Source organism: Solanum dulcamara, chromosome 4 (genome assembly GCF_947179165.1).
Source record: "Solanum dulcamara chromosome 4, daSolDulc1.2, whole genome shotgun sequence".
NCBI lineage: Eukaryota > Viridiplantae > Streptophyta > Magnoliopsida > Solanales > Solanaceae > Solanum > Solanum dulcamara.
This window is the reverse complement of record NC_077240.1, coordinates 9,810,250-9,823,683: the sequence shown is the minus strand read 5'-3', so window position 1 is coordinate 9,823,683 and position 13,434 is coordinate 9,810,250. Positions and strand designations below refer to the sequence as shown.

The following is a 13,434-nucleotide window of genomic DNA, read 5'->3' as shown; positions in this document are numbered from 1 at the left end:
AAGTTTCAAGCATTAAAACTAATCAACAATTCAACATTGTTTTAATATTATTATACCAACTTATTAAATTCAGTGCAACGCTATCTCAATATTTATATAAACTTTTTAAATTTTTTAGTTAGTTTTTAGTTTTTTCATTGAAACTTTACATTGTTTACATTCTTATTACAGAATGTCCGTGCATATTCTACCTCTCAAGATTTGTAGAATTACATTGACTATGTTATAATTATTCAATTTATATATGTTGGCTAAAATATATAAGACCTCTTTATAAAATTTGATTTTAGGCCCTCAAACTTATTGAGACGGCCATGCTAACAATCATCCTTTTATTGATCATCATATAACAATTTCTGTGTTGGTGTTTGTTGCATAATAATTCATATAAACTGTGTAATAATTTCTACTCCAATCTGTCCCGAATAAGTGTTGTTTTAGCGGAATTTTTTTTGTCCCAAATTAATTGTTGCTTTAAAAAAATATAACAGTTAGTAATTATTTTCAGTTATATCCTCATACGTATTAAAGAACTACTTTTTAGTAATTATTTTCAGCTATATCCTTATACGTATTAAAGAACTACTTTTTACCAGTGTTCAATTTTCAAAAACATCTAACAAATAGGATAACTTAGTAACTGATATTTGTTTTTAATAAGAGTAAAACAAAATTAAACGGCATTTACTTTCTATGTCCCATATTACCGTAGGGGTGTCAAAAGTATATGAAAAGTCGACTGAACCGATCGAACCTAATTGATTTATATCATTTTAAAAATAAAATTATGGACTTTTATGTAAGAATAAAACCGTCCTGAATAATTGGGATAGTCTTTTTAATTTATAAAAAAAAACCAAATTTTTTTTGAATCGAACCGAATAACCTTACATGTATGCAAGTTTTATATATATTAACAATATGTTAAATTTAATATATAAATCAAGTTTAATTTTTTTTACTATATAAATAATATTTTTCAAATATAAAAATCACCTAGGTCCTAGACCTCTAGTGACTGGACGACTTTAGACCTTTACTCTTCAATTAGACTTTAATTAATTAGGTTTAAAATTAAAAGATACTATAATAGATACTCCATCAAATAATATGACAAAACTTATGCAAACACTTCTATTGAACGTTTTAGATCAAACAATACAACAACAAGGTTTTACATTCTTGATTCTTGGTCAAAAACACACTTGCGAAAAAATATATTTTAATAATGGTGTATTTTGAGGCGATACTTTAAAAGTAAAAAAAATCAAAAATTGACCGAACCGTATCGATACCGATGAAAACCGATATGATTGGGATGGTTTTAAAAAATCTAATTTTGGTTAAATATTATAAAATACTCGAAAAGTTGGGATGGTTTTCAAACCCAACTTAGTGAGATTTAACTGAATATATTAATGTAAAAAGGAAAGTGAACGACTAACATATAATTGAGGGAGTATAGTCTCTTAGTGCTTGTTTCGTTGGGGAACAAGTTATTCTAAGATTAATTATCGCAGAATTAGTTATCACAGCCTCAATATAAACATGGGATAACAGTAATACTACAATCCCAAGATAATTAATACTAAAATAAATTATTTTATAATTTTATCCTTACCAAATATAAAATAAACTTATTTTAAAATTAATTTCAAATTAGTTATCCCTTATGTTCGTACCGAACGAGCCTAACCGTAATAATTAACAGTGGTTCGACGCTATGCTTTTTCGTCTCTCGCTTAATTAACGAACTGGATAAATAAATAAATTCATTTATCCCGACGCATTTCTGGGTCAAGTTTATTTATACATAATTGCTGCAGATCCATCGTTTCCATCTTCTTAGATTCGCTTAGATACTTAGGGTTTGGTGTAGTAGTTTTAAGTTCAATGATTGCGAAGAAGAGGGTTCAAGTTCTTCTCTTTCTCGTTGGCCTACTAATTCTCAGCATCACCGGTAAGTAACCCAATTTTCGATGTTTTCTTTGATTGATTCAATTTGCATCTTATTCTTTCGCCTAAATAGGGTTTAATTGCTATTAATTTTGGAAGTATTTGTTCAAGTTGAGGGTAAATGGAGTATATTGACCAAATCTTGAAATTGACTGAAGATTGTTGGTTTGGGATCTAACAAAGCCAGGAGTTTTTATTTTGCGGCTACTTTGCTTTTGTTTGTTATGACCTACTGCGGTATTTTGGGCTTTAGTATGCTACAAGAATGTAGACTGACTTCCCGGTTGACAAATGATTTCGTAGAGCTTTATTGTTTTGTAGTGAAGTAAAATTACACTTTTATTTTGGCAAACGGAAGTCTGCAAGGGCTATATGGTTTGTTTAAATCGAGCAATATGCCCACTCTTGCCACAGACAAAGCACAGTCCCTTATCTTGAACTTGTTGATTTTGTGCTTAGTTATTTTCACCATTATTTTTCTTGGAGGTCTACCTTTATTTTCTTGAAATTTTTCTTCTTAGGCTTCAAATAAGTATTTTTGTTAGAATCAGAAGTAGCATTATTCGAAGTAATTAAATTTACCTTCATTGTGATGTTGTTCTTTTCTGATTGTAAGTGTGCATTTTGGCCTCTTGCCTCCTTTTCCCTACGGATTTTCATTATCAATATCTCAAGAGAGGTTTTCTTTTGTTTGTGGCGCATAATTTTTTGAAATTCCTTCCATGAAGGTGGAAGTTTATCTACTATGCCACAAACAATAAGGTTATCTCTAATTTTGACCTCCTTGGTCCTGAGCTTTCCAACGATTAATGGTAAAGTCTTGAGCTTGGTCTACCACTGATTTGTTGTCCACCATTTGGAAACGAAAAAATCGGCTAGCTGCATATTTTTTCGCTCAGCTTCTTCGGTATTATACTTACTCTGCAGTGTTTTCAAAATTTTCTTTGCACTAGAGTAAGTTCTATCATAATAATCATAAAAATTATCAGATAGACAATTAAGAATATAATATCGACACTTGTAGGAATCATTATTGACCTTTTCCACTTTCTCCTGATGAGAAATAAGTTCTTCATTATTCATCGTGAGTATATCAACTTTGTCAGGATTTTTCTCACTTAACACATAAAAAACATTGAGAAGACTTAAGTAGAAAAACACTTAATCATTCCATCTGTTGAAATGATTACCATTGAACCGAAATGACTTGTTAAGATCTCCCATCTTGACATTTGCGGATTTTTCAATTGTAGCCATATTGAATCTCCTTAGAATTGTTAGTGAAAATTACAAGATTACAAATTATAGATTACAACTGAAAAAATAAAATGAAGAAAATAAATTCTCTTCAGGCTGAAGCGCGGATATCTCGCTCTCTTTTAGGAGATTCAAACCCACTGCAACGAATCTTTTCACCGGTCCAACAGTAGTCCCTTTGACTTGTCCCCTCCAGGATACAACAACCTTATCACAAATTGTAACTCAACAAACTCTGGACAAGAGTTGAATCTAAAGCTCTACAAAAAGAACATTTCCCTTCAACTAATAAGAACTCTCTTTTTTGACAAACTTAATGCACTCTATATTTTCTTTTATTTCAAAACAAGGAAGATCTCTCTATTTATAGGAGAGGAAGACATTCAAAAGAAAAAAAAACATAATGGAATGCCACAATTAACATTTAGTGCACAATTATCATTTAGTGCTCCACTTACTAGTGATAATTGGGTTAAAAAAAACATAATGGAATGAGTGACATATGCACTAACTCCAAATGGAGTAATGCAACACTTTGACCCAAAACTAATGCAAATTAATACTATTGAAAATTAATATTAAAATGCTAAAGACCAACAGGTTTGTAGTGAAGTAAAATTACATTTTTATTTAGGCAAACGGAAGTCTGCTAGGGCTATATGGTTTGTTGGGATATTATAATAGATCAAAATGGGCTGGCTAATAATATATGACTTGCTCCGTGGATTTTCAACTTCTACGGAAGATGACAGTGTGTAGCTGTTATTGTGATATTGCTATGTGAGTACTTTTTACAAAGAACTGTTATGATTTATGAATAACCACAAGAAGTTATTCGAATTGCAATGTTAAGGAATAGATAATCCTCCTTTGAGGAATGACTTATTGATTTCATTGGGTAGTTAACCACAAGAAAGCTGAATTAGAAGGTAATACAGGAGAAAAAAGTTGCATAATGTATTAAAGCACTCCTTTTTTGATAAGTAAAAGGCAATTTTGTTAATGAAGCGTTGTACTAAGAGGAATCTTTGTACAGTGTGAGCTTACTCATGTTGCTAGTCTCATGCCTGTATAAATTAGGAGGGCTGCTGTAGGTTGATAACCATCGTAAAACTAACCAATTCAATATTGAATTCTCATTATAGTTGCCGTTTGGTGAATTTAAATGGTGAACATGGTCAATGAGGATTCATATAGCCGACCTAACTTGTTTGAGACTGTGTCGCAATTGATAGTAAAGTGCATACGTCATCAAAAGGATATTGTACAGTACAGGGACTATGGGAAGTTAACAGTACTCCTTGTGTCCAATATTTGGCTACAAGTGCTCAAGTATATAGTGTGGGTGATTAATTTATGCATAAGGAGAGTTCAATAATGTGGATTTGGAAACTCTGTTAGTTTGTTTGGAGATCACGATCCAGATTAATCTCTGGGTTGTAGAGAGTAGACTTGGGTAAATACACTATAATATAACAGGATTTAGTATTTAATGTATATTTAATTACAAAAAATAAATTGGCGTGAAGAGGGTAGCAGTTTTTGCATGTACTACTGTGTAAAATGTTAGATATAGTGCTCCTTGGCTGACACATGAATGTAGAAAGCTGCGTATGCTGTTAAAACCGAAATAAATTTGGCAAAGTGAAGGAACATCTAAGCTTAGTCTATGCTCAGAAATGTGGAGAAGACTTCTCTTATTTTTAATGAAAGAAATATGGAAAAGACTTAGTTTTCCTTATCTGCGTCATATTTTGTTTTAAGTTCTTTCAGTAGTGATGGCAACTTGAAACCATGCTACATTCTTTTAGTCAAATGCTTTATTTAACCCCCCATTACCCTAGCAGAATTTCTCTCTTTAAGGTATAAAGTGAGGAAATTATATTTGGGTTGGGTTAGGAGAAAGGGATTCTTCTCTAATACGCTGTGTGATAAATAAGCCAAAGATAGAGGATGTAGGAAAAGTAATGTCTTGCACTTTTTCTTATTTGATAAATCAGATAATCATTTTATTAAATACGTGCCAAGATGATGCCAAAAAATTACACATAGTTTAGAACCTGTTTGGATGGACTTATTTTAAGTAACTTATAAGTTGAAAACTGCTTATAAGTTAAAAAAAAAAAAGTAGGTGCAACCCATTTTTTTTTTGACTTATAAGCTGTTTTCAACTTATAAGCTACTTAAAGTAAGTCCATCCAAACAAACCCAATTATTTATTGAGGCTTATTTTAGCACAAAATGACTTTAAGTTGGCCAGCCAAACACTCAACTTATAAGCAGTTTTCAACTTATAAACCCAATTATTTATTGAGGCTTATTTTAGCACAAAATGACTTTAAGTTGGCCAGCCAAACACTCAAAAAAGCTGAAAACAACTTATAAGTAACTTATAAGCTAATCCAAACGGGCTCTTAGTAATTTTTTTAGTAATAATAGTTTTCATTTATTCAGTACCCTCAGTGTGGAAAAAATTATATACAAGTGAGTGAGTGGCTTAATCACAATTAGCAAACAAGCTATCCAAAGTGTATATATATACACTTGCCTGTACTTCCTCTTCTACCAAAATATAAAATGTTTTGTATTTAGCTTCCAATAAAGTGCAGTGAGGAGTTGAGGGAAAGCTCACCTGGTGAGCTCCCTGCCTTCCACAGTTGAGGTAGAGGTTTCAAACCCCATTAATAGCGTAGCATCCCCTTCTCTAATGTAATAACTTTTTTTTTAAAAAAAGTGCAGTAAGCTATACATAAGTAAATATTTTATTGAACTAGAAGGGCACTCATGATTCTATATAGTATCTTTTCAACCCTTCCAGAACATCCTTTTGTTTGTTATTTTCCATATGATTCAAAAAATGCATAAGGGTGACTTATATCTTGTACTTGGATCCTTTTATAGGCATAATTTACAATGAATATAGCTGTATTTCTGATGTAGGGCAGTAATAAGACACTACACATTTGACCATTTACGTTTAACTATCTACACTGAGCCATTTGAAATGCCTCCAAAAGTTGGTCAATACAAGTTGTGTTTACCAAGCGCATTACATATGTAACATTCAGGAGCGATTGGAGAATTGGCGAATTTCAGTGTTTTATAAGCACTGTGCTCAGTCTCTATATATTTCATCTGGTGTTTATGTTGACAACATAGTTATTACAGACTGTATTTAGGAGGCCATTTCTAAGTTGAAACATCTCTTTTAGCTTCTTGAGATTAACAGATTTCTAGTTAAGGTCTCTACGTCCAGATGAAGCACAGTCATCCCACAGTATAAGTGTGCTCTCAACATTCTTGAAGTGACAAGAATGAAAGATTGTACTGCTTATGCAAATGTATTGCTCCCTTTGTTTCAATTTATGTGTCGTACTTTCCTTTTTAGTATGTTTAAAAAAGAATGACACTTTCTATATTTAGTAACTTTTTGGTGCATTAGGCACATCTTTGGATTAAGACCACAATATTCAAAAGTCTACCTTACTATCTTAAACTCTATGCACAGTCAAACTAAGACAAAAAAAATGAAACGGACGGAGTACATTGTGATAGAGTTTCGAGAGTCTGCTTTTTGTTATCTTCTTTTGACATGGTAAACACGTTTTTTATGACTGAAAAATGATAAAGAACCCTGCATAAAAGAAATCTGGATATCCTTGTAGGCAGTTAGAGGAATACTGTTCAAATTGACCTGCAACAAAATGCACATCACACACTTTTACCCTGGATCTACCTAATCTACTGGTTCCTTTTGATAAAATTCGAGAAAGTTCTCTAAACACACCCAACTCCCTTTGCAATGGGGACTAACCACACCATGGGATTTGCACTTCTTTCAACACCCTTGTATTTCTCTTCAAGTATCCATAATGAGTAATTAGACTGAAGTCCCCTTAAAGAAATCCTTCTACGCAAGGAAGACAAGTATTCTGTTTGTCTTAAAATCCTCTTCCTTTTACTTGATGAAGATCTTGTCATCCAATTTTTTATACTGTTAATCAGCAATACCAACCAAATTAAACTATCTTCATCCTTTATCAAAATACAAGTTCCTGTCATCCTTTCCTATCCCTTTTATCCCAAGACATTATATTCTGTTGTGAAATACACATGACTTTACTTTTTGAAAAACAAGGTGGTACACTGAATCTTTATTCTTGGGGAGATAATTGAAGGTAGAAACGGAGTCTATTGATTGGTGTAGGAGATTCTTTTCCCCAAAGAATCAAAAAGCGAGAACATCAATAAGGAGGTTGAGTCTGGTGGCTATGACATTAAGTGGCAGGTGGTTTTTTTTTTCTTTTTAAAACTCATTTGAGAGGATATAAAATAAAGAGATAACTGAGAAGATGAGGTTGAAGTAGGGAGTTCCAATGTATGATTAAGAAAACTAGTTTTTGGTACGCGCTTTGCCTGTGTAACTCGTATTAATGAATATATTATTTCTTAAAAAAATTGAATAATGTGATCTAAGTTCTTTTTTAAAAAATGTGTCTAATTGAGGTTTCTTACTTTCTCTCACGATTGTTGTGACATACCAATTTCATGACCTCCAAGTGAATGCACCAGGATAATGATACGAGAAGTTAATAAAAGAAACTCTATTTATAAGTCAAAAGAGGAGTTTGATAAGCAAAAGGAAGAAGATAATGGCTAACCATTAAATTTCTTAATAGTGTTAATTTTTTTTTGTGGAATAGTATTAGAAGATCAAAAGCATGCAGGAGATTAATCCTCTGCAAAACGTAGTGCAATATTAATGTTTCTTCGATTAAAAGCTTGATAAAAGATTATATACTTTTTGTACCAAAAGTGTTGCAGAATTAACTTTGAACGAAAGGTTAAAAAACTTTCAACTTTTTAACTTTGACCTTTTAAAACTCCTAATAATTATAATGAATGTGTTCAAAATATTATATTAGATTTTAATCCACAAAAACTTTAAAATAATCATTTAGATACAAATATTAAATATTAAGGTGTAAAATGTCTTCTAATTTGTACTTTGAAAATTAGAATATTTATGAACATTACTACTGTTTTTATGTAGAATTTAATTGTCTCTTCATACGTGACTTATCCACCATTAATTTAATGCTATATGTTTCATCATCTTCTTTTTTCCAGAAAAAAGAAAAAGAAAGAGAGTAACCATTCTATCGAATTCACTCTTAAAGGTAAAAGTAAAAATAAAGGTGAAATAAAAAGTACAAAGAACAAAAAAAAAGAAAACTAAACACATAAGCAAAACAATTGGTCATTCTATTTTGCTTTTGTCTCAGCAATGGAAACTGAAACAAAATCTAACATAACAAATAGTCTATATCTGAGCATACAAAAAAATGTGAAATAAAAGCAAGTTATTAACAAAGCAACAATTCAACTATATAAATAGAGATAGAAAAGTCTCATTATAATTCTAATCACCTCAAATAAGTATAAACCTAACACACCATGCTTTGATATTTCAATAATTGAATTCGTGTGTATCACTGTATAAGGGAGACCTCATAACTTTCGCCACAAATTGTGACATTATTTCACTGATTTAGAGCTCCCTACACACCAGAATTGTAGGAGTAGCACATAAAATCTTTCTTGGAAAGGTTAAATTTGTAGGGCAAGAACTGCAGCAACATGAAAAGTCACATAAAAATTTGAAAGATCAAAACTATTAAAACAAACATAAAAAAGATAAGCATGAACATTAACTTTAAAAGATACATGATACTTTAATTTCTTGTCTTTAAGGAATAATAATTACTCATTTGTATTTTTTCTTTAATTTGTGTGAGAAATTTGAAAGGTCAAGATTAAGAAATGAAGAGTAAAAAGATAAAGTATATGGGAATTGTAAAAGACAACAGTTAAGTGATGATGCATATATTAAAAAATTAATGAAAATAATTGATTTCTGAAAAAAATGAGAAAACATGCATCTAAGAAAAGGTAACAGAATAATTATTAACAAAATTAGTATTCAATCAATTTAATTGCAATGTAAATGTTACATGAATAAGATAGATAATAATTAGATGTTTTTATTATATTTTGATATGATGTAGGGGCAAAATGGTAATCCAACTTTAAAGATAGGGGCTTCCCACTTTTAATAATATATGAATGAATGAATGAATATATGATGATATGAAGATGATAATCTTGACACCTTCCTTCATGGTGGAGCATAGGTCATAGACTCCTAGATTGTTACATATATGGTTAATTCCTAGGCCTCAGAGCGCCTTGTTTAACATATATGCTAGTTGATCATTTGGATTAAGGAAATTGACAGGGACGAATTAAGACTGGATTTTACCTTACCTATTAAAAAAAAAGTGTCAATCAATCTCAAATATGTTTGGTATTTATTTTTATGTAAGACTAAATTGGACACAATGTATCATGACTATTGTCGATTATCAATTTCATTTGTGTTATGTTCTGAGCTTAACTTTGGAAACAAGTGTTTAATCACATATAACTAAGGTGATAGCTTGTTTTTCAGCTTCTATGTTGGACCTTGCCACCACATCTTGCTTATTACTTTTTCACGAGGACAAGTTTCCGTTTATCAAACACAATATTTGAATATGGACTATCTAGATGACTCAGCCAACCTGTATATGCATCTCCTGTAATATAAGTGTTCATTCAGTCTTCATATTGAAAGCTTTGTCATGGGTGGGTCTTGATATATTGATGGATGCGTTCTGCTGCATCCCAATGACTATCATGAGGATCCTGCAAATTTTGACTAACAACATCAATAACGAATGAATATTCAAGCGTATGATGGTGAGATAGTTCGATTTACTGATCAATCTCCTACCTAGAGTTGCTAATGACTTTCATAATCCTGGAAGTAGCTTGACATTAGAATCTTGGACGAGTCAATTGCTTTAAAAATTCTTATATTTGCTCCCTCTAAATATAATCCTGTAGTTTTTTACTCTTTAAAGTCTTACTTCTTTGTACCTATCATGGTTAATATTGCGTAGAGAAATATTTAGTGCTTAAATCCTTAAATTAGGTGCTATGTGGGTTGAGTGCTTCATCTCGCTTTAGACAGTGTTAATTCAGGTATCTAGGCGTTAATTAGGAACTAATATTCTCTCTCTTTCTCAACATTGAAGCTTATTTTTTTGTTTTAATTATTGTGATTTTTTGCTAATCCAATATAGCATTTTCCGCCATCCCCTTCAATTAAGAATATCAACTTTGCTACTGGATAATTGCATCTAACATATGTTCTGTCTACCCTTTCTTTCTTGATAAAATTTGTTGTATTGACCGTTCAACTAAGATTCTGGTTGTAGTGCTATGCATTCAAGAAGGGGTGGATATGGATGTTACTATGTTATTTGATTTAACAATCACTTTGTGTTGTCTCTTAGAAATATTTTAACCTTTGGAATGTTCCATTTTGGGTATTATGCTGTGCACTCATTGCTACAGGATATTTTTATGCTAATACTTCATAATCTGCTTGTATTTCCATACCAGCATCAATTTCATCAAGGGGCTACTTTGAGGCACTTCTCTTTGAGTATTTTGTCCTTTGAGTTGCATCACTGACATCGTCACAACTTTTAAGGATAAGGAGTTTATTCAGTGTTAACCGTCCTACTCACCATTATTTGGTGCTTTGCTTATTCCATTCCACCTTATTATACACAATATCAATCAATTATCCAATATCTTGTTGCTTTCCAGCTGAAAAATGTAGGGAGTTGGTTGGTCAAGAGGCTGCATCGAAGAGTGGAGAATTTACTTGGTTGCACTGTTTTGATGGGAGTACGGGAAGTGTAGCATGTTTAGTCAAGGAAGGTGTGAAGCTGTACTCTTATAACATCAGATCTTCTCATGTGGAGAGAGCAAGGAACTCAGCAATCGAGACTGCTCTGACTGATGCCATATCACAAGGCATCGCAGCAAAAGAAGCAGCTAAACTAGCTCAGAAAGAAGGAGCAAAAGCTGCAAAACTGGCCGTGCGACAAACCAAGCGTATTGTTGGTCCGATAATTTCTGCAGGATGGGACTTTTTTGAAGCACTTTATCTTGGTGGTACACCAACTGAGGGGGTATTGAGGGGTTCAGGCACCTTGTTTGGTGCCTATTGGGTTGGCTATCTTGGGGAGCAGACCTTGGGTAGGTTTGGTTACTTGGTTGGAAGCGAGTTGGGAAGTTGGGTTGGAGGAAAGGTTGGATTAATGATGTATGATTTAGTTAATGGAGTGGATCATTTACTAGCATTTCTCCAACTAAAGGAAATAGAAGTCGATGGAACTGTGTCGGATGAATTGTACAAGGAAACTATAGCTGATTCCAAGGTGCCCAAGGACTCGTATGATAGTGAATCAACTACATATACAAGCTTTGAAGCTCCAGAAGAGTCTAGTAGTTATGAAGCTCCTGCTTATGAGGACCCTGAAGTCCATGAAGAATTTTAGATCGGATGACGTTCAAACTGGTCTTTATACCTGGTTCTTTAGATATTAGTAATCATCAATTTTCCTTGGCTTTATCATGATTTGTACAGGGGGAGATTGTATTTTGTTCTGTTATATGAAACTTTTACCTCATTGACTTGTAAAATGGCCCATCATAATACAATTACTTGGCCCACACATAATGAATTTGGTGTAGTTTTGGATGTATTTCAGATGACAAACAAAGCAGGAATTGATAGTGCTAGTGGTTATAATTGTTACAACTTGCAACATCTCTAGCATTTGGGTTTTGGTCAATTACGAAAGCAATTGATGGCGATTTGGACTATATTCTCCCTTCACTTTAATTTTGCCTGGCCCAAGATCTGTTACACCTTGAGTAACAATTGGAAAAATCCTTACATACTAAATTGATCTCTCAAGTGAGGTCACAATATTGTGTAAACAACAAAACATTAATTTATGACTGCATATCTGTTATACCCCGGAAATTTTCAAAATACCCCTAGACGATAACGCGCTCGCATAACATATCATCCTTAATTTTTTTGGCCAATTCGAGGTCGGCATATTGATCAAGGGGAAAAATCATGTGGGAAAGTGGTCTCGATTGAATTTTAGGCCAATCGGATCAAAAGATAATTTTTTCGGGGCAAAATTGCAATTCCAGAGAAGTGCACGACCAGTCTGAGTTGCAGATTTGCTCCCCCATAGTGCAATTTTTCCTGAAATTTGACCAGAAATCTTTTTCACAAAAATAAGCCATAAAACTCATGCGTCGAATGCAATTTATGCTTTGTACATAAAATGCATTCCACGAATGCGATTTATGTGTAAAAGTATACTGATTCAATTTTTTTAGTGAGGGGCATTATGGTCTTTTACCCACACCTACTATACCTAACACACGACGGTTTGAGACCAAAATTCGTCCCTTATCAATTTCTAAAGGGCTTTTCTCTCATTAAACACCCAAAACTTTTGAGAGGAAGGATTGGAGAGAAGAGGAGAAGCTAGGGTTCAAGAGTTTCAAGTCAAGTCTTTGATTTTCGCTTAGATAATCTTCATCCCAGGTATGTAAGGCTATTCATAGCGTTAGAATGAGTTCGTCCACGCGCCCTACATCTAAATTCTATCGTTAAAGAGTTGAGTTGAGTTTTAGCCCTAGTTTCTTATGAGTAATTTCTTCGTTCATTGAGTTTTATATAGTTATGCATCGATATTATTATTGATTCTACATCTTGAATTCTTGAGATTGCTGTTCATGGTTTCATTCACATGAATCTTAATTGAGTTTATGATCATTATATTAACATGTATTTATTTTGAGTTGATGAGAATGGTTTGCATGCATTAAATGAAGTATGATTTAAACTGAGTCTATGCATATTTATTGAGTATTGAAAGAGCATGAGCATTGAGTTTAAATGGGTTTGAGAAGTTTCTAGTTATTATTTTGAGCATGAGTTTGAGAAGTCTCTTAGTTGTTATTTTGAGTATAAATTATTTGAGCATTATTACATTAAAACATCTATTTTGAGATTGAGTTAAGAAGTTAAATTATATTTTTATTTTAAATGCATTCACTGAGTTGAGATTATATTGATTTTAAAGATAAGAAATGAGTTTTGAGCTAAGTCCAAAAGAGACTAAGAGCCCGTTTAAATGGGCTTAAAAAAGTAACTTTTATGTATGAAGTGTTTTTAGAACTTTGATGTGCTGAAAGTTATTTTTATAAATAAGCAGTTGAGTGTTTGGATAAAAG

At 32.4% G+C, this 13,434-nt stretch overlaps 1 protein-coding gene across 1 annotated transcript; it reads left to right on the top strand.

Moving 5' to 3' along the window:
• The first annotated feature begins 1,738 nt into the window (after window positions 1-1,738).
• LOC129886088 (uncharacterized) lies at window positions 1,739-11,939 on the top strand. Its single transcript, XM_055960619.1, has 2 exons — window positions 1,739-1,960; window positions 10,933-11,939. The coding sequence occupies exons 1-2, from the start codon at window positions 1,894-1,896 to the stop codon at window positions 11,667-11,669; spliced, it is 804 nt and encodes a 267-aa protein (XP_055816594.1). The 5' UTR covers window positions 1,739-1,893; the 3' UTR covers window positions 11,670-11,939.
• Window positions 11,940-13,434: the final 1,495 nt, after the last annotated feature.